Source organism: Gouania willdenowi, chromosome 1 (genome assembly GCF_900634775.1).
Source record: "Gouania willdenowi chromosome 1, fGouWil2.1, whole genome shotgun sequence".
In the NCBI taxonomy this organism is placed as follows: domain Eukaryota; kingdom Metazoa; phylum Chordata; class Actinopteri; order Blenniiformes; family Gobiesocidae; genus Gouania; species Gouania willdenowi.
In genome coordinates this window covers 26,550,476-26,575,013 of record NC_041044.1, presented here as the reverse complement: position 1 = coordinate 26,575,013, position 24,538 = coordinate 26,550,476, and the positions used below count along the sequence as shown (strand labels likewise).

The following is a 24,538-nucleotide window of genomic DNA, read 5'->3' as shown; positions in this document are numbered from 1 at the left end:
TTTTAAACTTGTTCAACAGGACACTGCAAAAAAACAAACTCCCATCTTTAATATAACATAGCTTGGATTCACTATAACATAGCTGGAGTCTGAAATGAGAGTGGCTTGCCTTTGTGTAGCTAAAAAACATGAATGACAGTATTTTTTTCTTAAAACCGAGAAAAACACAACCATAAAAAAAAAACAGCTGTGTAAAAACACAAGAATCATGTAATTACAGAATACTTGCCACTACAAAATGTACAAAACACATGACTTTGTTTTTTGATTATGAGATTATTTTGTTATTGTCCACATGAGACCATTTTAGATTAAAAGCTTAAGAACCAGATACAGTGTGACGTTGAACACATATTTGGGTTGATAAAATGAATAATCAGATTTTTCTTGCTTTTGTTTGTCTGCTATTATAGCAGACTGAATTTGAACAATTCAAAGGTTGTTGACTAATCCAAAAAGCATTTTCCTCTCCTAACATTTTAAATCTGACAAAAATGATTTAAACTACATATAACCAGGTAATCCTTACCATAAAATGATACTATATAAATATACATGTATAGCAATACCATGGTATTTATCAATACAATAAAACTATGTATATATTATAAATCAGTAGCAAAAAAATCCTTCCCCTTGTGTCATTCCCTGTGATTTTAGTTCATGCTGATGGGAAACATTAAGAAACAGAAATAGTTCATTCTTAAGAGTTACCCTGTTACCATCAGGCAAGGCACAACTGAGACAATCCTAGACTTGACTAACTTAAGCTTTATCTTGCTTGATTTGCACATCTGAGGGTAGCTGATCCAGCAGGCTTTCTTCCACTATCAACCCACTGCGAGTCAACAGGGGACAATCCCAAATCTCCAAAGGTAGAGATTCCAGGGGGTTCCCTTTAATATCCAAACGGACCAGCTGGGAAAGGCTGGCCACTCTGGCACTAAGGCTGGACAGGCAGTTGTTACTAACTATCAATGTTTTCAGCCTTTTGCAGGAGAATAGCTCGTCCGGGAGAATATCTAAAGAGTTGAATGCTGCAGACAAGAACTGAAGACCCTGAAGGATGTTGACATCAGGAGGGAGATGGCTCAGCTGGTTGTGTGACACGTCAAGGTGCCTGAGTTTGGTGCAGTAGAAAAGTCGAGAGGGCAGCTTACGTATCTTGTTCCAACTAATGTCCAGGGTCTCCAGGCTGTGCAGCTTACTGATATGATCAGGAATATATGTGATTTTATTGTGCCACAGACGAAGAGTCACCAGTCGCTGACAGTGTTGCAAACTCATAATCTCCTCCACAGTTGTAAGTTTGTTCTCTTTCAGGTCCAATTCCTGCAGATTGCTCAGACTGAAAACTGCACTTGGGATGCGTTCTAACTCACAACCGGCTAGCTCCAACGAAACCAGGTTGGTCAACTTCTTAAGGGTGCTAAAAGCTTGTAGCTTTGCTCCTTCATTATTGATGGTCAACCGCTGCAGCTGCAATGCAACATCTCCAAGACTGGGAGGGATCTTTGTAAGGTTAGAATGCAGAGTAAGGACTCTCAGAGCTCGAAGCTCTCGCAACGAGTCCAGACTTCCACTTTTTGATGCCTCATTGGCTAAAGGGCCATCTAGATGCAGCTCTTCCAAATTGTTTAAGGTGTACATCCACAGAGGCAAGTCCTCTGCAGTTTCAAATGTTAGACGTAGAATTTTTAAATGCTGTTTGAGGTAATTCAGGGCTGGAAGTTGGAGTTTTGCAGGACAGTAGACCAGAGATAACTCCTGCAAAGAGGCGAGCTTTGCCACACTGGGTGGGATTGTGACATTGTTAACTTGCTCGAGTTTGAGGGATTCCACTTCAGTAATGTCAAAGACTGTATCAGGAAGACCAGGCAACATAAACAGGTGGAGCTCAAGGCGGTTGCTCGTATTTTTTGCGAGACGACCTCGCAACTTTTTAGCAGTCCAGTCATGGTTAAGGTTTAACTGATGGAGGCGACTCTCACTCACCTCGGAAAGAAAAACTGCAAATCTTTTGGAGTAAAGGGCATCATATTGGTCAACAAGGTGGAGAATGAAGGCAAAATCATTTTTTACATCTGGTATGTCATTAATACCAGTCTCCAGTCTGACTTGATCAAAGGAGTATTCCTTTAAGGGTCGATGAAACAGCCAGTAGAGTGTGTAAATGCATAGAAGTCCATATACTCCCACAAAGCATATATAACAGTACGCCAGCTTAGAAAAAAGATTAGCTTTGTTGTTGTTACAGCAATAGATATCATAGCCAGTGATATCAGGAGGAACATAACAACGCACCACTATCTCTATGTGTGGAACCAGAAATGCAGAATAGACGATGATTAAAATGAACTGGAAGACTTTGAGTGAAGTCTGCAGCACATACATATGATGTAAAATGCTTGCCTCTTCAACATGAGTTCGAAACTTTTTAACTTTCTCAAAAAGAGCCTTTGCCTGCTCTCCTTCCTTTTTATCTAACACAGAAGGTGGGGATTGAGGTTCTGGACTTTTCTTTTCGGGATTAGACTTGACAGAGGAGGAGCGAAGCAGCAGTACCGTTTCTTCTTCCTCAGGTTTGCGCTCTGTTGTATCTTTTGACATGGTGTTTCTTCTCAAACTGAACAGCTTCTCTTCCCCTCTTTCCTCTGAAACCTCACTCAGGGCTCGTGTGGTCCAGGGAGAGTCAAAGCACTTCCCAAGAATGGTGACAAAAAGATCAATTTTGGAAGACGTCCCTGGAAACTTGAACCAGAAGCTGCTTGCCACCATAAAAATCATGGTGTGGATCACAACAAGGTATGGGAAGAACTTTGCATACCAGTGGACAAACCTCTCATAGCAGTAATGGTTGACAAACACATACTGGTGAATGTCCAAGTTGTTTTTTCGCCCAGACACCTCCTGTATGATGGGGCTCGCAGGAAAGGCAAGTGTGTGCCGAGACGTCCTGTTGGTCCCGTAGTTGTGGATGTGACTACAGTTTATAACCTCTGGAGTTTTGCTGGTAAAAGGACTGGGCACACATGCTATTTTGTCTTGGGTGAGCTGTGGAGGAATAAAAAACACACATTAGAAAGAAAAAAATGAAAGACAAACCATATGGCAATATAGCTGACGCGTTCACACCGAAGAATCTAAACCTGGGCAGACACTGTGTAATTTTTTCAATCGTTGTACTCAGCTCCAGCTCACACTGTATGATTCAACACTCTGACACAATCTGACTGCTCAAACTGTACGTCCATACACGACACGTCGGGGTCTTTGTTTCCAGAAATGCAACGTACAAATCATAAGAAGAAGAAACCCTCTGAAGCTTCGCCATTAAAATACAAGAAGATGAAGAACCCAGAAGTGGAGAGACACTCGCAAATCTCAGCAAAAAAAGCTTTAAAAAAAGAAAAGGCGGCGATGCGATGGACCAGGAACTGGCTGGACAGACGTGAGCAGTACAGTCCGTCAAATCTACAGCGGTCCTACAGTGTTCGCGCATACGCAGTGTGAGAGTTTGAGGTGGGCCGGTCCGTGGCACTGCTTCAACAGTGCATTACCATCACGAGGAGCGACCAGGATTTCAAACATGTTTGATTTTTTTTATGACCATGCGATTGCTGTTCGGGAGCTGGTCGTGAGGTGTTAATCGCTTCTCATGAACCCATGTATACTACACGTTGCACAACACACGATTTAGCCAAGAGTCGGCCCGAACCCAAAAATAAACGCATGATTGAAAGATCGGCTCAAAATGGGCCAAAAATCGCACAGTGTATGCCCGCCTTCAGAGTGGTTCAAATGCTCCAGGATTCCTTTGCCTGGAAAGTCCGCCTTGTTTGAGTGGTGTGGACACTCAAATGAAGTCGACAGTGGATCAAGCTGGCAAATTGTAGTGCGATTGTTGTGGTTTGACTCAATGTGCTTTCAATCAAAGTCTAAAACAATTCCAGGGCACTGTGAACAATAACGCTCTCAGCTTGGACCAAACACAGGGAATGTCATATATAACGTGGAGTGCACGGCATTGTGGGTGGGCAGGATAGAGCGCAAAGCAAAACATCAAAACCACCTAAAGAATGCCAATTTATTGCTTATATTTGTTGAATGTTGTGAATGAACAGGCAGAGAAGGCTGAATTCTCTATTTGCTCTTACGCGCTTGATTAGACTAGATGAAACCCTCGTCTTCTCTTTCTGTTTGTCTGCCTAGAAAAGTCTCTGCTCTAGTAACGGCGATCCCAACTGACTAGCTCATACAACTGCATCAGTTGTATGAGCTGTTTGGAGCCAATAAAAAACTGCGCAATGAACACAAACCAATAAAATTATCAACTGTTCTTCACCCATTCAGCCTGAGTCTGGGACTATTCTGGTATAAAAGCACCCTGACACTCATTTAAGATTATTAGACAAAAAGTTGTGATTTGGTCATTGACCACCTGAAACCTGATTGGACATCTCAGGATGGGGGAATACAGTACAGAATAATTTTTTTTTAAGTGGTTGCCTAGTCTGGGTTCGATGACAAAGAATTTTAACTACAATTTAACAAAGAAAGAAAAAGTAGAAAATTAACATTTTGAAAGTCTAAAACCTTATGTTGACCAATATTAAGCAGTAATAGAATAATCTAGGTAAATAGCTGAATAGCAAATAGCAAATAAAAGATTAGACACATCAGTTGGCAAAACTGTGGTAATTTAAATGAAATTACTCCAAGTACTGGTACTACTTCTTATATGATACTATATTACTGATGGTACTATGTCATACTTCAACCTAATTTCGTAACCATTAGTGGACATTTGAACTGACCTGTAACCTAATAACTAAAGGATTTACTTTATTGGACATTGTATATTTTCTCACAGTTGTCATTGTTTTTAGTGAAGTCTGTGACACAGAGAAGGAAAATAATGAGGTAGAAGGAATAGAGTATTCATTTTACACATTATATATGAGGCCAATTACTTTTCTTATGTTCTATTTCAACATTGTCACACAAATGAATATCAAGAGGTGAAACATTAAGCAACATGTTACTGTTCTAAATGTGCAGTAAGTGGGTCAGAGGTTTAGTTATCCTGTCTGTGTTTTACACAAAGGCATTTGTGTTTTACAGATAAAGCAACAAAGAAAAGGAGGTTTAAGATAGTTTTTTTCCACAGACTTAGGTCTCCAGCTGTTAGTTAATGAACTTCTTACCTGCAAGGTGCAGCCAAAGACTCCGATCATGAGCATTGCGATGCACGTGTACTCTGAGAAAACGTCCCACCATGGCTTTAGGACCCGATACTTCTCCCTCTGCTCAGTGGCGAGGTTTCTGAATTCTCCCACTGGGATCATCCTAGCAGCTTCTTACTGATTAAACAAAAGTGTGGCATTCACCACTGCAGCAAATCAGAGCCTTTAACCTGTGCAGTCTCCAGACGAACCAACTGGAAACGAGGTTTTAAAGTTACACGACACAATACAGGTAGAGTTGTCTTCTTGTTCTTTCCATGGGAACTGGTTTCAGCATGTGGGCGGGGACTGCATTCTGTAGGTATCTATGGCTCTGAGTCAATGAGCTTCTGGATAAACTAGTCTGACAACTACATGTGACTTCTGCTCAGGGAGAAGAATTATCCATCACACAATTCAATTCTATTAAACTTTATATATATAGCACTGATTACAACAATAACTCATATCTCAGTGCTCATCACAAAATATAAAATTGTTCAGAAAAAACCTAACATTTCCACACGAACAGGCATTACCAACAATGGGGAGAAAAAACTCCCTTTTAATGGGAAGAATCCTCCAGCAGAAGCAGGCTCAGAGGTGGCAGCCATCTGCCTCGACTGGTTGGTGTTAGTGGAGAGAAAGAGGAAAACAGAACAGGATAGAGAGAAAGCATCAGAGTATCATAGACTGGTTGAGCCGCAAACCACAGTTCAGGAATCACCAATTCCAGAGCCAAAACACCTGAAACAGAAAAAAGAGGATAAGGAGAAAAGTACAAACTGCAGAAAAACATAATACAGTATTAGTAGGTCTACCTGCATGGAAACACCTGCTGCTTGTGTGAATGGAATGAGAATGAGTATCTGAATGTGTGGCGTAGACATCAGTGTAAATGGTGTGTAAACAGTGTAGTCGGTATGTTACAGGGGTCAGAAGTTGGGGATTAACTACATTCTGGTCACTACCGCATCTGTCTGGACAGCCCCCTGGGGGACTGTGTGTAGATGGAGGGTGTGGTTGGTTGAATTGCAGGGGTCAGAAGTGGGAGATGAGGCCACACTTTAACCACAACCAGGGCCGGCCCTAGACATCTTTGGGCCCTCAGCGGGATACATTTTTAGGGCCCCACACTGCCATTATTCTATTGTAAACCAAATAAATTACATTTTTCCCTCTATGAACATGATGCCATAGTTTACTAACTGCTTCTCTACTGTTGGAATGCTCTGCAGTTTGGATGAAATAAAATCACTTTAAAAAGGGGAAAGTTGCAGCTTATCCAGGATTTGAAGTCTTTAAGACAGGCCTGGAGTTTTAACAACTGATGTGTTTCATCTGATTTAATTGACAAATAAAGCTGTGTATCATCCGCATAGCAATAGAAATTTATATTATGGTTTCTGATAATGTTACCTAGTGGAAGCACATATAACGTAGAGTATTTGTCCTAAAACTGAACCTTGTGGAACTCCATGATTAACTCTGGAGTGCACCGAGGAGAGAATAACATGAACAAAGTTGGTTCTCTCTGATAAATAGTGTTGTTTCTTTAATCCCAAAAACACTTTCTAGTTTCTGCAGCAATGATTTATGATCAACTGTATCGAAGGCTGCACTGAGATCTAAGAGCACCAGAACTGAGACCAACCCTCTGTCTGAGGCTAAAAGGAGATCACTGGTTACTTTTACTAAGGCCGTCTCTGTGCTGTGATGGGCTCTAAAGTCAGACTGAAAGCTCTCATATAAAATGCTCCTATGTAGATGGTCTTTATTTTTTTAAGTGTTCATCTTATTTGATATAACAACATGTGAGTACATGAATCAATCTGATACATTTTACTGATTTATTTACAAGTCACTCTTGAAAGCTTAAGCTGTAAATAAGCAGTGCTTATTTGTTTGGCCCTTTTTTATTTGAACATTCAATTAAAATATGATCAATATTGATATGAATGAAAAATGGCTTTATTTTCCAATCATAACAGCACCATTGGCTTATACCACCCAAATCAAAGTTAATGAAGCTGTGGTGTTGATACTAATTTGTTTGCTCATTGGCTTTGAAGCCTTATTTTCTTTGCAAGAGTGAAAAAGTAAACATTGAGACAAACCACAGGTGAGCAGATTTCATCTGCTTCCAGGATCCACTGACGTCCCAAAATCCAACAGATGGTCCTCTGACTTTCCTTTTTTCCTTGTTATTTATTTACAGTATCTGAGAGCAGATCAAAACTATAATTCACAAAGAAACAGTTCAAGAAATAAAATATAAATACGGTTTTACTGTGGGCGTACAATGCCATAGCGGTTAGCACAAGCTCTGGGGTGGACACTTGGGTCTTTTCAGTGTGGAGTTTGCATGTTCTCCCTCTGGGTTGTCTCCCACAATCCAAAAACATGACTGATAGATTGATCAGAGTCTGTAAATTGCCCATAGGAGTGAATGGAAGTGAGAGTGGTTGTCTGTGTGTGTTGCCCTGCGATAGACTGGTGCCCCGTCCAGGAAGTACTCTTGTCTAGAAAGCTGGAGATAGCAGACCACCCTGACCCTGAAAAAAAGAGCAAGCGGGTCAGAAAATGGATGAATGTATTAGTATTATGGTGTGTTTCCATTGGCGGTATCGGCTCTACACGGCTCTGCCCTCCTTGCTTTCGGGACACGATACTGTTTTCCAGAGCGTTTCTATTGAGCACCAACCTGACATGCAAAACTGCCAGACTCCACGGATTACACTTTTTTGCTGCCATCCTCACAAAATTGCAAACAAAAATCAATGGTGGCAAAATGCATCCTCTCTGTGCGTGAGTTAATGACTCTACGCTGTAATGATTCACAGACCCAGCTGTGTCTGTGTTGAGCCTACATCACAATTTCAGACCAGGGCTGCTTTTTTGGAACCTCAACGAAGGAGGTAATAAAAAATAGCAGCACCAGGTACCACGGAGAAGCCGAAACCGCCAGTGGAAACACGCCATTAGTATGTATTATTATGTAGATATAACAAAACATTTCACTTTCACCTTAAATCAGTCGACTTTTCCCCACCCCTTACATTTTCCTACCCTGACTCCCTCTTCCCTTCCCCTTCACCGAGGTGTAACAACTGCCCTCTCTTTTTATATTCCCTTTTTAATAAAGTGTTTCTTACCCTTTCTTGGCAGGGCTGGTGATGGTCACATTTATACAATAAAATTAATTATTTATTTAATTGCAATAACAAAACATGCATTGCTTTCGTTAAAAGATTGCACTTCATGTAGTGAAGTAAATTACAAAACAAAAGAAAAAGAAAATGGATGGATGGTTCATGCCACTTGTTTAAAAACCAAACAGCTGTTCATATGCTTTTTGCTGCTTCTTTTTTGTTTTTAATATGAATGGGTTCATTCTGAGTATAAAACAATAGATTTTAACTTTAAGCAATATTGCTGTTTGAAGTGTCCATTGTGCACTGCTTTTTAATTACCTGTACCAAATTGACTCAGTTGTTTGAAGACCACATTCTCAATGATCTTGGTCATGAAAGGAAGGTTGCTGATTGGTCTATAGTGAGCCAGCATAGAGGCATCCAGTGTTCTCGCTTTAACAGAGGTTTCACAGCAGCTACAGTACTTTAAGGGATTTTAATACAGTGCCTGACAGGAATGAGCAGGTAATGATCTGTTTGATGGTATTGTGTTTACATTATAATGGTACTACTTATCTGTTTTTTGCAGATAATGCAAATAAAACTGCTCATGAATACTGTATATAAAAAACACCACTTTGATTTTGTTAAAAAATATTTTACTATACAAGTCTTATTGTACAGTATGTTTTTGTTGCAAAATGTACACATAGAGCTTAAAATGATCACTATTGACTGCACAGAAAAAACAATTCCTTTTTCAAGATGGTTTTCTTTTTAAAAAAGCAAATATCAAAGGAACATTGACATACATTCTTATTCAGCTACATTGCATGCTTGTCCTTCTAAAAACACTACACAAGGGTCCTTTTTTTAGTATAAAGTCCAAGTCAGTTTAGAAGAAGATAAAAGAGATCTGAAGAAATAAATAAAGAGCGATTCTGTACAAGACTTCTTTGAATATCAATGTACAAAACAATACTTAAAAACATTTGTAGCTTAAATTGCTGTTACAAATACACTCTTTAAAACTCAAAGCTTACAATATCTAAACACTAATGCACAAAAACTCTTTTGTTTTTTTTTTTTTTGTCTCTGAGGGCTCACGGAAGTGACAAGCCAAAAAAAGTGGACTGTTTCAAAGGTGTCGGTAATAATTTGTTGTATTAAATACAAAACACATTCAGTGGAACTTTTAAATGCTCCAGTTTTTGGTGTCCAATAGACACAGTCCACACATTTCTGTTTATTATCAAATAAACCTGACTCAAGAAACAATCATGTTTAAAAATAATTCTCACATTTTATGAATCGCCAGGGACAATCAATCTATACAACTGGTACGAGACAATTAATCACTGTAAGGTTCAGTGTCTCTTGGAGAACAATTACATTTCAGACCCTGGGCCTCATGCAAAAACCACATTCAGAGACATTTGAGCTCTTAAAGACCTTATCTTAAAAAGGGACACAAGCTAAAAGCTCTGTTTAACAATTTACATTTGGGGTATTGCTAGAAAAATGTTAAAAATCTTTAGTTGTGGTCGGTTTGTTTTGTTGAGCAAACATTAAATCCAGTCAAAGAACTTGTGTAATGCAAACAGTGTTATTTTGTATTATCAGGTTAAATCAGGGCTATCAGTCAAGAAGTGACACAATTTTCCCCTAAAGAGCTTATATCTAATTTACTAATCTACAGAGTAACGTGTTACAAAAGTAACGCAATTACACTAATGTATTACTTTTTGCTAAAACGCGTGAATGTAACGCATTACTAATACAATTTCGGTAATATTATACCCGTTACAAATCTCAGTAACGCGTGTTACAATGCAATTTAACCTGAGATGTGAAAAACAGCACCAGTAACTTGAAGAAACACCTGGACCGGTGCCACGCTAACACCAAGTTGACAGATAGAGATGCAGGCGCGGAGAAAGAAAGCAGAGGACAAAAGTGCGAAAAAGCAGCATTTTAGATTTAGATTATTTTACCCATTGGAGCGTTGATTCCTTGAAATATTTTTTGCGTAAACATGATATCAGTCTCCAAGGCAGAAAGACCGAATTAGCTGCTAGTTTTTCCTGACTTTTCAAACTGTTTCAGCTGATGTTGTTACTCCAGTTCACTTATCAACCTGTCCATCTTGTAGACTCAAATTTGTAAATTTAATAAAAATAATAGCTTGATAAAAATAATCATGAACCTGGTTAGTGAATGGTGTACCTCGTAAATTTACTTTTTCACAGTGAGAACTCGTACTGTCCTTTTTACACTCTGAAATCTTGCGCGTCCCATCAATAATAATACATTTCTATTTATAAGCTCTTTTCAAAAACCCTAAGACACTTTACGGTTGTTAAAACAATTACACAAGTCAGAAAATAACAACAACAACAATAAAGTAAAAACAGAAAATACATAACAATCAAAAGTTAAAAGCTTGTAGAAGGAATGTGGAAGCAGAGGAGGTCTGTCATTTTGATCCTGTTTACTAAAGTGCTCAAATCGGCGGAAAGCCATAGTCTCCCTGAGTCCGAATTTGTGCGTCGTTCCCGGGTAGAGTCAACTGGAGACCCTGGAAGTCAGAGCTTGCTTTTCAGAGAGTCCCATCAAGCAGAGGAGGACTGGCGCTTTGATACGGCTTCTCCCATCGGTTTTAGAAAGGTGCTCGGATACGTGCATCATTCCCGGGTAGAGTCCGAATCCACCCGCTGGAGACTCAGGTAGTCGGTGTTTTTATTCGCCAGGGGTGGAAGCGAGGGGACTGCCCTTGCTTCAATACTGCTGCTGACCTGCTTCCATCGGTTTTTAAAAGTGCTTGAATCAGCCGAAATCTGCATCAGAGGAAAACTTTGGACATCTCCTCAAGTCCGAATATGTTTAGTATTAATAATATAAACACTATTAAAACACTAACGATCTCTGGAATAACATTACAAACGCTGATAGGTTGGAAATATCAACAGAGTAAACGAGCATGTTTATGTTTACATCCCTCTCAACCTATGTGTTGCATATGAATAGGCCTAGACTTTATACCTTACCAGACTTTAACTTTGTCTGCTTTTGTGATTCTGACGATAATTGTTACTTGTTGTATCATGAGCCTTCACTGTGCATATTATATTAAGTTGTTGGTCATTATGCTATACCACATCACCCTCCACTGGATAAATAATCAGCTGCAATAAACTATATTTTAGCATTTTGGAATGCTAGTCATACTTCTGTGGTTATTTTGGTGAAAGTAACTCAAAAGTAGTGTAACACTAAACAATTCAGAGACAGTAATATGGTAATGCAACTAATTACTTTCAAATGACAGTAACTACTAATGTGTAATATGTTACATTTTGAAAGTAACTTGCCCAACACTGATAATCTATCTATCTATAATGCAAGGAAGTGTGCGTGTGTGCGTGTGTGTTTGTGGAGCAAATATCTCCCCGACGCGTTGCCAACTGCTTCCAAATACCCAGAGTTTGTGCATCTGTTATTTTGGATTAACTTGGCCATTTCAAAATGTTTATTTTTATTTTATTTCACCTGGACTGCACATTCAAGTATGCCCAGAAGTGAAACCTATTCAGCTTTTGACCTCTGTGTGAGGGGGCGCTAGCGCACCATCTATATCTATTTCACTGCACAACTCCTCACAGTGGCGAGCTAGAGTCACGTGTGCGGCCAGAGCCAATCGCTGCGCACACAGCCAAGCACACACAGACTGCACACACACGGGGGAGAAAGATGAAGATAGTGTAAGGCTCTTTCACAAGTTTTGAACTCCTGTGGACTTCTCTTTTGAGGAAACATACTTTTTGACTTTTCCTTATTTGATGATTATGTTTCAAAACGTTTATTTTCATTTCATTTTGAAATCACCGTGGAATCAAGGCGGGTTAGACCGGAGGGGGGCCTGTTGTGAGTCAGAGATGTGCGTGCATGTGTGTGAGCCACGGAGTAGCGAGTCACACACACACACACACACACACACACACACACACACACACACACACACACACACACACGCACACACAATGACAACAAAAATATGAAAATGACTCAAAATACACAAAATGGTAAATGGTAAATGGACTTAATTTTATATAGCGCTTTATCACCACACTGAAGCAGTCTCAATGCGCTTTACATATCAGCTCATTCACCCAATCACTCTCACATTCACACACCAGTGGGACAGGACTGCCATGCAAGGCACTAGTCGACCACTGGGAGCAACTTAGGGTTCAGTGTCTTGCCCAAGGACACTTCGACACATAGTCAGGTACTGGGATCGAACCCCCAACCTCTCGATCAGAAGACGACCCACTACCACCTGAGCCACGGTCACAAAACTAAATATTTATACAAAAAAACACAAAATGACAACAGAAATGCACAAAATTACACTAAAAAAGATACAAAAATACACAAAATGACTCTACAATTGAAACAAAAAACAATAATTATGCAAAATAAAATAAGCGCGGGCTAAACCGAAAGGGACATGAGAGGTGGGAGAAGTGTCTGATCTGCAAGCACTATTACAACTACTACTACTACTACTACTACTACTATAACTACTGTTTTACAAATCACTTTTGGTTGTATCATGCCAAAAAAATCGATGTGCAAAGAAAGAGCAGAAACGTGAGGCAATGCACCAGGCATGTGATGCTGAGTCACCTGAAGTCCGAAATACCCGCCTGGCCAGCAACGGTGCACACGTGACAAGACGCCGTTCAGCTGAAACGGGTGAGGAACAGAGTAATCGCCTGGCCAGCAACGCTGCGCGCGAGGCAAGACGCTGTGCAGCTCAAACGGGTGAAGAACAGAGTAATCGCCGGGCCAGCAAAGTTGTGTGCGATTCAAGACGCCGTACAGCTGAAACAGGTGAAGAATAGAACAATCACCTGCCCAGCAACACTACAAGCAAGGCAACACGCCGTGGAGTAGAAACACCTCAGCAGCAGGAGGAACGACAGGCAAGAGATGTCTTGTGCCATCAGGAAATGCATTGTGCATGCGTAGAACAGAATCGCAAAAACAATTGCAACCTTGCTCGGTGTGATGACAGACTTTTTCAAAGAGGAGCTCTATGGTGATTTCACACACACACTAAATATTACCTCACTGTTTGAGTGTCCTACTTGGGTACACTGCAATGCCTATGTATGGAAAGAAGAGAGGAAAGGATTCTGGTGCATGTTTGGAAAAATAGACCTCGCAAACAATCCCACTAATCCCAAACCTGGCTCAGTCCCATCACAGCCTCCGAATGCTATCAAGGACCTTTTCATGAATCAAAACTTTGTTAAACATGCTAAACAATACAACAATGCATTGGCAATGGCAAGCATTGCCATAAAAGACATTGCTATTCCTGGTTTCAACCCAGGCATATGAATACAAGGAAAAGTGAATCATTTCATTGCTGGCCCTCTTCCTGAACAGGGTCAAATGCCCAACTTTGCTCAGATATGACAAAATGCACACCTTGGATGTACATGCTGAATGCACACAGAGCCGTTTAGAGAGAGAGTTGCAACACACGGAAGAGTTCCCAGAAGTTTCAAATAGTTCCCAGAAGTTGTTGGCGACTCTTGATATTACTGGACTCCCTAGTCTTTTATCATATTCTACCGAAACCACCGCTGCAGCCAAAGTCTCACTCTGAACTGAGTTCAAAACTTGAGAGCCCTGTGCTACTATTACTACTACTACTATAACGTACAGGGAAAGATCATAAATGCTGATATTTTCACCACGTGTTTATAACCTAATGCGCACCTTACGTAAATAAGGAAAAGCAAAACAAAAGCATGTGGGAAAGCGAGGGAGGCTGTTACATGTTACAGGTAGAGAATGAGAAGAATCTGCTGAGGGGCGCCATTGGTGTAAAACCCACCTGTTTTCCGTGTCTCTTCTCTATGGTAGTGTGTTGGATGTACATGACATGTTTGTGTGTAATAAATTTTCCCACTGGGATTTTTGAGTTTTTCCTTGCCAAAGAAGGGTTTAAGGTCAGGGGATGCTCCGGCACATTTATTATCCATTTGCTTAAGTCCAGCAAACTTTATTTACCAATTTATCCTGCGCATGTCCCATAGAATTCAACCAGAGAAATCGCACATGCTTTTTCACTTTGCACCCGCAAATAAAAACCCTTTATAACACTACAGAGTACAGTGTATGTACACCTCTTTGTACATCCAACCTTCAAACACATACTCGTTTGGTCGTAGTTGCTAACTCTACTTAAGCTCCCACTATATGAATACATACTTCTGAAGGGCACTGTAGTAGTAGTTATTAAAATATAAAATGAACATATGAGATGAACAGCTTGTGTGCAAGCACTGAAAGCTTTTTTTGAACCTCACTGATTGTTGTGAGTCTGAAAAGGAACATCATACATTTACTTTTTTAAAAGTGTTCAACAGGACACTGCAAAAATATAGTAAGCAAAAAGACTCCCATCTTTAATATAGCATAGTTTGGATTCACTTTAGCATAGTTGGAGTCTGAAATGAGAGTGGCTTGGCTTTGTAATACAACCATAAGAAAACAGCTGTGTAAAAACACAAGAATCATGTAATTACAGAATACTTTCCATTACAAAATGTACAAAACACGACTTTGTTTTTTGATTATGAGATTATTTTGTTATTGTCCACATGAGACCATTTTAGATTAAAAGCTTAAGAACCAGATACAGTGTGACGTTAAACACATATTTGGGTCAATAATAATAATAATAATCAGATTCTTCTTGCTTTTGTTTGTCTGCTATTATAGCAGATTGAATTTGAACAATTCACTGGTTGTTGACAAATTGATATCTGAAAAGTATTTTTCTCTCCTAACAGTTATGAACATTGTAAAGCTGACAAAAATGATTGAAACGACATATAACCAGGTAATCCTTACCATAAAATGATACTATATAAACATACATTTACACCAATATCGTGGTATTTATCAATACAATAAAACTTGTACATAGTATAAATTTGTTGCAAAAAATCCTTCACCTTTAAGCTTTATCTTGCTTGATTTGCACATCTGAGGGTAGCTGATCCAGCAGGCTTTCTTCCACTATCAACCCACTGCGAGTCAACAGGGGACAATCCCAAATCTCCAAAGGTAGAGATTCCAGGGGGTTCCCTTTAATATCCAAACGGACCAGCTGGGAAAGGCTGGCCACTCTGGCACTAAGGCTGGACAGGCAGTTGTTACTAACTATCAATGTTTTCAGCCTTTTGCAGGAGAATAGCTCGTCCGGGAGAATATCTAAAGAGTTGAATGCTGCAGACAAGAACTGAAGACCCTGAAGGATGTTGACATCAGGAGGGAGATGGCTCAGCTGGTTGTGTGACACGTCAAGGTGCCTGAGTTTGGTGCAGTAGAAAAGTCCGAGAGGGCAGCTTACGTATCTTGTTCCAGCTAATGTCCAGGGTCTCCAGGCTGTGCAGCTTCCTGATATGATCAGGAATATATGTTGATTTTATTATGCCACAGACAAGAGTCACCAGTCGCTGACAGTGTTGCAAACTCATAATCTCCTCCACAGTTGTAAGTTTGTTCTCTTTCACAGGTCCAATTCCTGCAGATGCTCAGACTGAAAACTGCACTTGGGATGCGTTCTAACTCACAACCGGCTAGCTCCAACGAAACCAGGTTGGTCAACTTCTTAAAGGTGCTAAAAGCTTGTAGCTTTGCTCTTTCATTATTGATGGTCAACCGCTGCAGCTGCAACGCAACATTTTCAAGACTGGGAGGGATTTTTGTAAGGTTAGAATGCAGAGTAAGGACTCTCAGAGCTCGAAGCTCTCGCAACGAGTCCAGACTTCCACTTTTTGATGCCTCATTGGCTAAAGGGCCATCTAGATGCAGCTCTTCCAAATTGTTTAAGGTATACATCCACAGAGGCAAGTCCTCTGCAGTTTCAAATGTTAGATGTAAAATTTTTAAATGTTGTTTGAAGTGATTCAGGGCTGGAAGTTGGAGTTTTGCAGGACAGTAGACCAGAGATAACTCCTGCAAAGAGGCGAGCTTTGCCACACTGGGTGGGATTGTGACATTGTTAACTTGCTCGAGTTTGAGGATTCCACTTCAGTAATGTCAAAGACTGTGTCAGGAAGACCAGGCAACATAAACAGGTGGAGCTCAAGGCGGTTGCTCGTATTTTTGCGAGATGACCTCGCAACTTTTTAGCAGTCCAGTCATGATTAAGGTTTAACTGATGGAGGCGACTCTCACTCACCTCGGAAAGAAAAACTGCAAATCTTTTGGAGTAAAGGGCATCATATTGGTCAACAAGGTGGGAGAATGAAGGCAAAATCATTTTTTACAATCTGGTATGTCATTAATACCAGTCTCCAGTCTGACTTGATCAAAGGAGTATTCCTTTAAGGGTCGATGAACAGCCAGTAGAGTGTGTAAATGCATAGAAGTCCATATACTCCCACAAAGCATATATAACAGTACGCCAGCTTAGAAAAAAGATTAGCTTTGTTGTTGTTACAGCAATAGATATCATAGCCAGTAATATCAGGAGGAACATAACAACACACCACTATCTCTATGTGTGGAACCAGAAATGCAGAATAGACGATGATTAAAATGAACTGGAAGACTTTGAGTGAAGTCTGCAGCACATACATATGATGTAAAATGCTTGCCTCTTCAACATGAGTTCGAAACTTTTTAACTTTCTCAAAAAGAGCCTTTGCCCTGCTCTCCTTCCTTTTATCTAACACAGAAGGTGGGGGATTGAGGTTCTGGACTTTTCTTTTCTGGATTAGACTTGACAGAGGAGGAGCGAAGCAGCAGTGGCGTCTCTTCTTCCTCAGGTTTGCGCTCTGTTGTATCTTCTGACATGGTGTTTCTTCTCAAACTGAACAGCTCTCTTCCCCTCTTTCCTCTGAACCTCACTCAGGGCTTGTGGTGGTCCAGGGAGAGTCAAAGCACTTCCCAAGAATGGTGACAAAAAGATCAATTTTGGAAGACGTCCCTGGAAACTTGAACCAGAAGCTGCTTGCCACCATAAAAATCATGGTGTGGATCACAACAAGGTATGGGAAGAACTTTGCATACCAGTGGACAAACCTCTCATAGCAGTAATGGTTGACAAACACGTACTGATAATTGTCCAAGTTGTTTTTGCGCCCAGACACCTCCTGTATGATGGGGCTCGCAGGAAAGGCAAGTGTGTGCCAAGACGTCTCGTTGGCCCTGTTGTAGATGTGACTACAGTTTGTAAAAGGACTGGGCACACATGCTATCTTATCTTGGGTGAGCTGTGGAGAATTGAAGAATACACATTAGAAAGAAAATAAATGAAGACAAACCATAACCAATGTATGTGACAATATGGCTGACGCATGCACACCAAAGAATCTAAAGGCAGGCAGACACTGTGCAATTTTTTCAATCGTTGTACTCATCTCCATTTCAAACTGTGCGACACAGTGGCAGAGTCCGAATGTGCGCAGCTCACGATTCATGTCCTCACACTGTACGGACTGACTCTCTGACACAATTTGACTGCTCAAACTGTACGTCCATACATGACACGTCGGGGTCTTGTTTCCAGAAATGCAACGTACAAATCAGGAGAAGAACTCTGAAGTGCCACCATTAAAAAACAAAGAAGAAGAAGAAGAAGAAGAAGAAGAAGAAGAAGAACAAGAACAACAACAACAACAACAACAACAACAACAACAACAACAACAACAATCAATCAATCAATCAATCTTTATTTGTATAGCGCCAAATCATAACCAATGGTATCTCAAGGCACTTTACAGTAGAGCAGTCTTAAGGACGGACTCTTCATTTTATGGATACACACATATGCATATATACGTATATACACATACATATGTATCCCCACCCAACATGAATTCATCATGGCGGCAAGGAAAACCTTCTGTTAAGCAGCAGGAACCTTGTGTGGATCCCATTCCTATGATGAACAGCCATCCACGTTATGCTGTGTTGGGTGTGTGCAGAGGAAAGGGTGGAGACAGAGCCACTGAGTCTCTGTAACTCCACACTGAGGATCCCACGGACCTGCAGACAAAAGCCCAGAAGGAGTACAGGAGCAAACACACAAGGGAAGAAGCAGACATAGAGGGAGTGTTTGAAAGAGGATGGGACCCTCTCCGGTCCCTCTCTAACCTAATGACCTCTCTCTTAACGCCCTCTCCAACGAGCATGCCAGACCCCCCCCCCGGCAGTCTATGCCTATTGCATCTTAATTATGAGCCTATGAGCTGGTTCCTAACTAAAAGCTTTATCAAAGAGGAATGTTTTGAGCCTAACCTTAAAGGTAGAGAGGGTGTCTGCCCCCTGAACCGTGGTTGGTAGATGGTTCCAGAGAAGTGGGGCCTGATAACTGAAAGCTCTTCCTCCTATACTACTTTTAGAGACGAATGGAACAACGAGTAGTCCAGCATTTTGAGATGCAAGAACAAGAACAAGAACAAGAAGAACAAGAAGAACAAGAAGAAGAACAAGAACCCAGAAGTGGAGAGACACTCACAAATCTCAGCAAAAAAAGCTTTAAAAAATAAAAAGGGGGTCAAGAATACATGGCGAATTTCATATGAATAGGACAAACCTACTGGCTCACAGTTTGTGCGCGACTTTGCGTTACGTTTGTAATGTGTGCACGACCAAACTGTTAGAGATACGCAAATTCTTTCAATGATTTTTAATCTTCAGTGGGTCCTTAGTGTTCTGGTCAAGTTTGAAGCGAATTGCATGGAGCCCCTCAGACTAGTTCGCGCAAATGCATTTCCAGGGCGAAACACCATTTTTTGACCAAAGATGGCTAACTTCCTGTTTGGTTTGGGGCATGGTCATAATGTAACTTTTTGCTCATCTTGGGATCAATAATATATGTGGCAAATTTCATTGGGATGCACAGAAATTAAAATTTGTGGCCGAAGTTGAATAAAATATAAACGCTTGGCCGAATACCAAATATCGAATGCGCTTGTTAAGTTTTTTAATATTATTTTAATAGTGCATTTTTCATTTATATTAGGCCTTCGAACAAAACAAAACCTGCATTCCAAAAAAAAAAAACTAAAGTGCATTAAAGTGGATAAACCCACAACTGCTCAAATGAACTATTGTCCTTTTGGCACAAGTCTGCTTTGCCACAGTAGATAGGCTAATAATGTAAACCGAGGGCCCAAAAAATCCGTTTTGATTTTTTTCCAAATACCATTTTATTTTTTCCCAAATTCCATGTTTTCCACCTTAAGTTTTTACAATTCTTTTTTTCTTTTCTTTTTTTTTTTTTTAGAATATTTTTATATTTTGAAAGAAAATATTAGTTTTTAACTCCTGTGAGGAAACAAAATAAATACTAATAAATAAATAAAAAAAACATGGATGAGATAGTGGAGACATATCCATGTTGATTGAGTACATCTAGCTATTAGGTTGTGTTTGATGTTTATGCAAAGATACTGGTCGGATGTTTTAACCTTCCAGAACAAGTTCAAGAGTGATGGTGCTAAATAATTCTAACTGCCCAAATAGACTGAGACACCCCAAACATGAACACTCCAGTCATGAACACTCACAATAAGTTGATGGTGCTACACAAAACTAAACAAAAACAACAACAAAAACGGGCCAATGTATTCATATATGACCTACATGTTTGTGGTGTTTATTATATTCTACCTCATTAATGAATGTTCTTTACTATATACCAGATATTTTAACAAAACATATTTTTGGGCTTGCTAGATAGCATAAAGTGCTTATGTTGGGAACTCAGATACTGTGATTTTCCGGGTTTTATTTGCAGGGCCAGTGGGGCTAGGTAAGTAAAGGTTCACTGTGAGGTGCGATGGGGCAACCAGACCCCACAGTGGGCATCTTTTATTTTATTTCTGAAGTTCTCAGTGTGTGTACTTTAAATAAATACACGTAGATATTTAGACATTTTTATGTTCTTTCTCTTCAAGTGACAACAAATCAACTAAATTATATTTAAGTAACTTTATAGACTTAGAGTTAAAGACTGATAAATATAAGACAAAATAAGATATTGATAAAATAATAATAGTTTTCCCATTTTGATTGGTCAATGAATTTACTAAAATTAGGCTAAGAATTTACTAAGTAAGATAAGATGATATTTGGAAGGGTCCTTTGCTCCTTCACTTCTGAAATTTTACAGTACTGATAAGTCTAACATGATGCATCATTTATAAAACAGTTTACAACGTGCTTTGTTATCTTTGTTTTTTTCGAGACTAGTTTGTCTCGAAGGGGGTAATGTGGTGTATTGACTGCTTCATATGATATTCATTTAATACTATGTACGTACTTATTTTTATTTATACCTAAATTTGAGTATTTGCCTTTTGCATGCTTCAACACGTTTTTACAATTAAACCCAACCAGCACAGAAGCACAGTTGCTAGAGTGTTATATTGACTTGGGAAACAAAGCAGATATATCTTGGTCCCAGACTGGGTCCTTCCTGCAACAGCAACTGTATGTCATAAACGTGTCTGATTCTGGCTCAAGCTCTTTGACAAATAGGATTCTTACACCTTTAGGGCCACGAGTAAACATTTGTTGCTTCCTTTCTTTGTGTCCAAGCTAAGGCTAATTTAGTCACAATATGGTGTCTGAAAATTTGTGGAAGATATACAGTATGCACTTAATCGCATTTTCCCTTAGAGTATGGTTTGACCCTCGGTGCTCTCGCAAGGCTAGTGTGTCTGGTTGTATGTTTTTGATTCTGCTTGTTTAATAAACTTTGTGTTATATTGCAAAGACCTTTTTCCACACTACACCTTTTACCATCTACAGTAATGGTAAAATCAGTCATTAGTATCTGTCGTGTTTTACACAAGGCATTTGTGTTTTACAGATAAAGCAACAAAGAAAAGGAGGTTTAAGATAGTTTTTTTCCACAGACTTAGGTCTCCAGCTGTTAGTTAATGAACTTCTTACCTGCAAGGTGCAGCCAAAGACTCCGATCATGAGCATTGCGATGCACGTGTACTCTGAGAAAACGTCCCACCATGGCTTTAGGACCCGATACTTCTCCCTCTGCTCATTGGCGAGGTTTCTGAATTCTCCCACTGGGATCATCCTAGCAGCTTCTTACTGATTAAACAAAAGTGTGGCATTCACCACTACAGCAAATCAAGAGCCATTAACCTGTGCAGTCTCCAGACGAACCAACTGGAAACGAGGTTTTAAAGTTTCACGACACAATACAGGTAGAGTTGTCTTCTTGTTCTTTCCATGGAAACTGACTGGTTTCAGTGTGTGGATGGTGACTGCATGCTGTAGATATCTATGGCTCTGAGTCAATGAGCTTCTGGATAAACTAGTCTGACAACTACTTTGGCTCAGGGAGAAGCGTCCGAATAATAAAGCAACAACATTATCCATCACACAATTCAATTCTATTTAAATTTATTTATATAACACTAATGACACCAATAACCCAAATCTTAGTGCTGTTGGAATATAATTTATTCTTATTCCAGTGTGTTCGTGAATAGGACGGATCACAGTTCAAATTCTTACTTGACCTTTTAATTCACCTGTTGTGCAGGAAGAAGTTCAATACGAGATCTCAGGATCAACCACACCCTTCTAAGAAAAATGCCTGACACAGAGGAAGAGCCCGAACTTCATGTGCAGGGCTAATTTATGCTTTTCACTTACGTCATCTGTTTCTCAGCCACTGTGATAGTGTGTAATCTGACTCCAATAACTAATACAGACATAAAGTGTGGTTGAGCCGTTATAATCTTTTCACCATTTCAACATGTTATTCAACAACATCACAATGTTACAAAAGACATCTCAAGTAATTCGAAAAGTGAGTTTTTAACTGTTTACACAAATATTTCAGTGATGCCATATATGGCATTGACCTTGACCATTCCATGGAAAAAAAGTGAGTGGCTGCAATAGCAGCAAGTGGAAAATTACAGCAAAATGTTGAAACTGGACATGTATACCTGTTGCACTTGTCTTTGCCTTAAGCAATGGTTTTTAGCAATGATTATATGGTTAGATCAACATCCAATTGATTATTTAGAACCTTCAGTGCTCATCACAAAATATAAAATTGTTAAGAAAAAAACCTAACAATTCCATATGAACAAGCATCAGCAACGGTGGAGAGTAAAAACTCCCTTTTAATGAGAATAATCCACCAGCAGAACCAGGCTCAGCCCCGATTTAATCCTAATCTTAATGCCATAGTTTACTAACTGCTCCTCTACTGTCTAAATGCTGTTTGGACAAAATAAAATCATTTTGTTTGCTTAAAAAGGGGAAAGTTGCAGCTTATCCAGGATTTGAAGTCTTTAAGACAGGCCTGGAGTTTTAATAACTGATGTGTTTCATCTGATTCAATTGCAAATAAAGCTGTGTATCATCCGCATAGCAATAGAAATTTACATTATGGTTTCTGATAATGTTACCTAGTGGAAGCACATATAACGTAGAGTATTGGTCCTAAAACTGAACCTTGTGGAACTCCATGATTAACTCTGGAGTGCACTAAGAGATTATTAACATGAACAAAGTGAGTTCTGTCTAATAAATAGTGTTGTTTCTTTAATCCCAAAAACACTTTCTAGTTTCTGCAGCAATGATTTATGATCAACTGTATCGAAGGCTGCACTGAGATCTAAGAGCACCAGAACTGAGACCAACCCTCTGTCTGAGGCTAAAAGGAGATCACTGGTTACTTTTACTAAGGCCGTCTCTGTGCTGTGATGGGCTCTAAAGTCAGACTGAAAGCTCTCATATAAAATGCTCCTATGTAGATGGTCTTTATTTTTTTAAGTGCTCATCTTATTTGATATAATAACATGTGAGTACATGAATCAATCTGATACATTTTACTGATTTATTTACAAGTCACTCTTGAAAGCTTAAGCTGTAAATAAGCAGTGCTTATTTGTTTGGCCCTTTTTTATTTGAACATTCAATTAAAATATGATCAATATTGATATGAATGAAAAATGGCTTTATTTTCCAATCATAACAGCACCATTGGCTTATACCACCCAAATCAAAGTTAATGAAGCTGTGGTGTTGATACTAATTTGTTTGCTCATTGGCTTTGAAGCCTTATTTTCTTTGCAAGAGTGAAAAAGTAAACATTGAGACAAACCACAGGTGAGCAGATTTCATCTGCTTCCAGGATCCACTGACGTCCCAAAATCCAACAGATGGTCCTCTGACTTTCCTTTTTTCCTTCTGTTTCTCTATCTGAGAGCAGACAGGTGACATCCAGAAAGGCATTTCAAAACTATAATTCACAAGGAAACAGTCCAGGACTAAAAATATAATTGAAATAAATATGGTTTTACTGTGGGCGCACGGTGCCTAGTGGTTAGCACGTTTGCCTCACAGCAAGAAGGTTCTGTGTTCAAGCTCCCGGGTGGACACTTGGGTCTTTTCTGTGTGGAGTTTGCATGTTCTCCCTCTGGGTTGTCTCCCACAATCCAAAAACAAGACTGTTAGATTGATCAGAGTCTGTAAATTGCCCATAGGAGTGAATGGAAGTGAGAGTGGTTGTCTGTGTGTGTTGCCCTGCGATGGACTAGCGCCCTGTCCAGGGTGTACCCTCGCCTAGCGCCCAATGAAATAGGCACTAGCAGACCACCCCGACCCTGATAAAAGGAGCAAGCGGGTCAGAAAAGGGATGAATGTATTAGCATTATGGCGTCTTTTCCATTGGCGGTATCGGCTCTACGCGGCTCTGCCCTCCTCGCTTTCGGGACCCGAAACTGTTTTTCCGGAGCGTTTCTATTGAGCACCAACCTGACATGCAAAACTGCCAGACTCCACCGATTACACTTTTTTTCTGCCATCCTCACAAGATTGCCAACAAAAATCAATGGTTTTTAATATGAACTAGTAAAGTGTTTGAAGGTTGGATGTACATACTCGGTACATATTTGCGGGTGCAAAGTAAAATAGCGTGTGCGATTTCCTAGTGGTGTAACAATACATCGATCTACATCGATTAATTAATTAACGATCCAATTACATCGATGCGAAATGAAAACACTGATAAACATCGTCATCTTTAAATACGCTTTTATTTTGAAATTCACATAGCATGTCTGAACGTCCGTGCCACCGTTTCCTGCGCGGGGA

The 24,538-nt window shown here is 39.8% G+C and overlaps 1 protein-coding gene and 1 pseudogene across 2 annotated transcripts; both read right to left on the bottom strand.

Moving 5' to 3' along the window:
• Nucleotides 1–21,484, bottom strand: LOC114480324 (volume-regulated anion channel subunit LRRC8C-like). 2 transcript variants are annotated; one of them, XM_028474403.1, is made up of 5 exons: nucleotides 21,356–21,484; nucleotides 7,527–7,780; nucleotides 6,047–7,446; nucleotides 5,208–5,972; nucleotides 1–3,054 (listed from the first exon to the last, which is right to left on the bottom strand). In XM_028474403.1, exons 4-5 carry the CDS (start codon nucleotides 5,346–5,348, stop codon nucleotides 766–768), a joined length of 2,430 nt encoding a protein of 809 aa, XP_028330204.1. In that variant the 5' UTR covers nucleotides 5,349–5,972; nucleotides 6,047–7,446; nucleotides 7,527–7,780; nucleotides 21,356–21,484; the 3' UTR covers nucleotides 1–765. The 2 variants fall into 2 exon arrangements, with proteins under 2 accessions (XP_028330204.1, XP_028330288.1); XM_028474487.1 differs by having other exon boundaries at nucleotides 7,343–7,780.
• LOC114480427 (volume-regulated anion channel subunit LRRC8E-like) lies at nucleotides 15,110–21,532 on the bottom strand (annotated as a pseudogene).
• Between the last annotated feature and the right edge of the window lie 3,006 nt (nucleotides 21,533–24,538).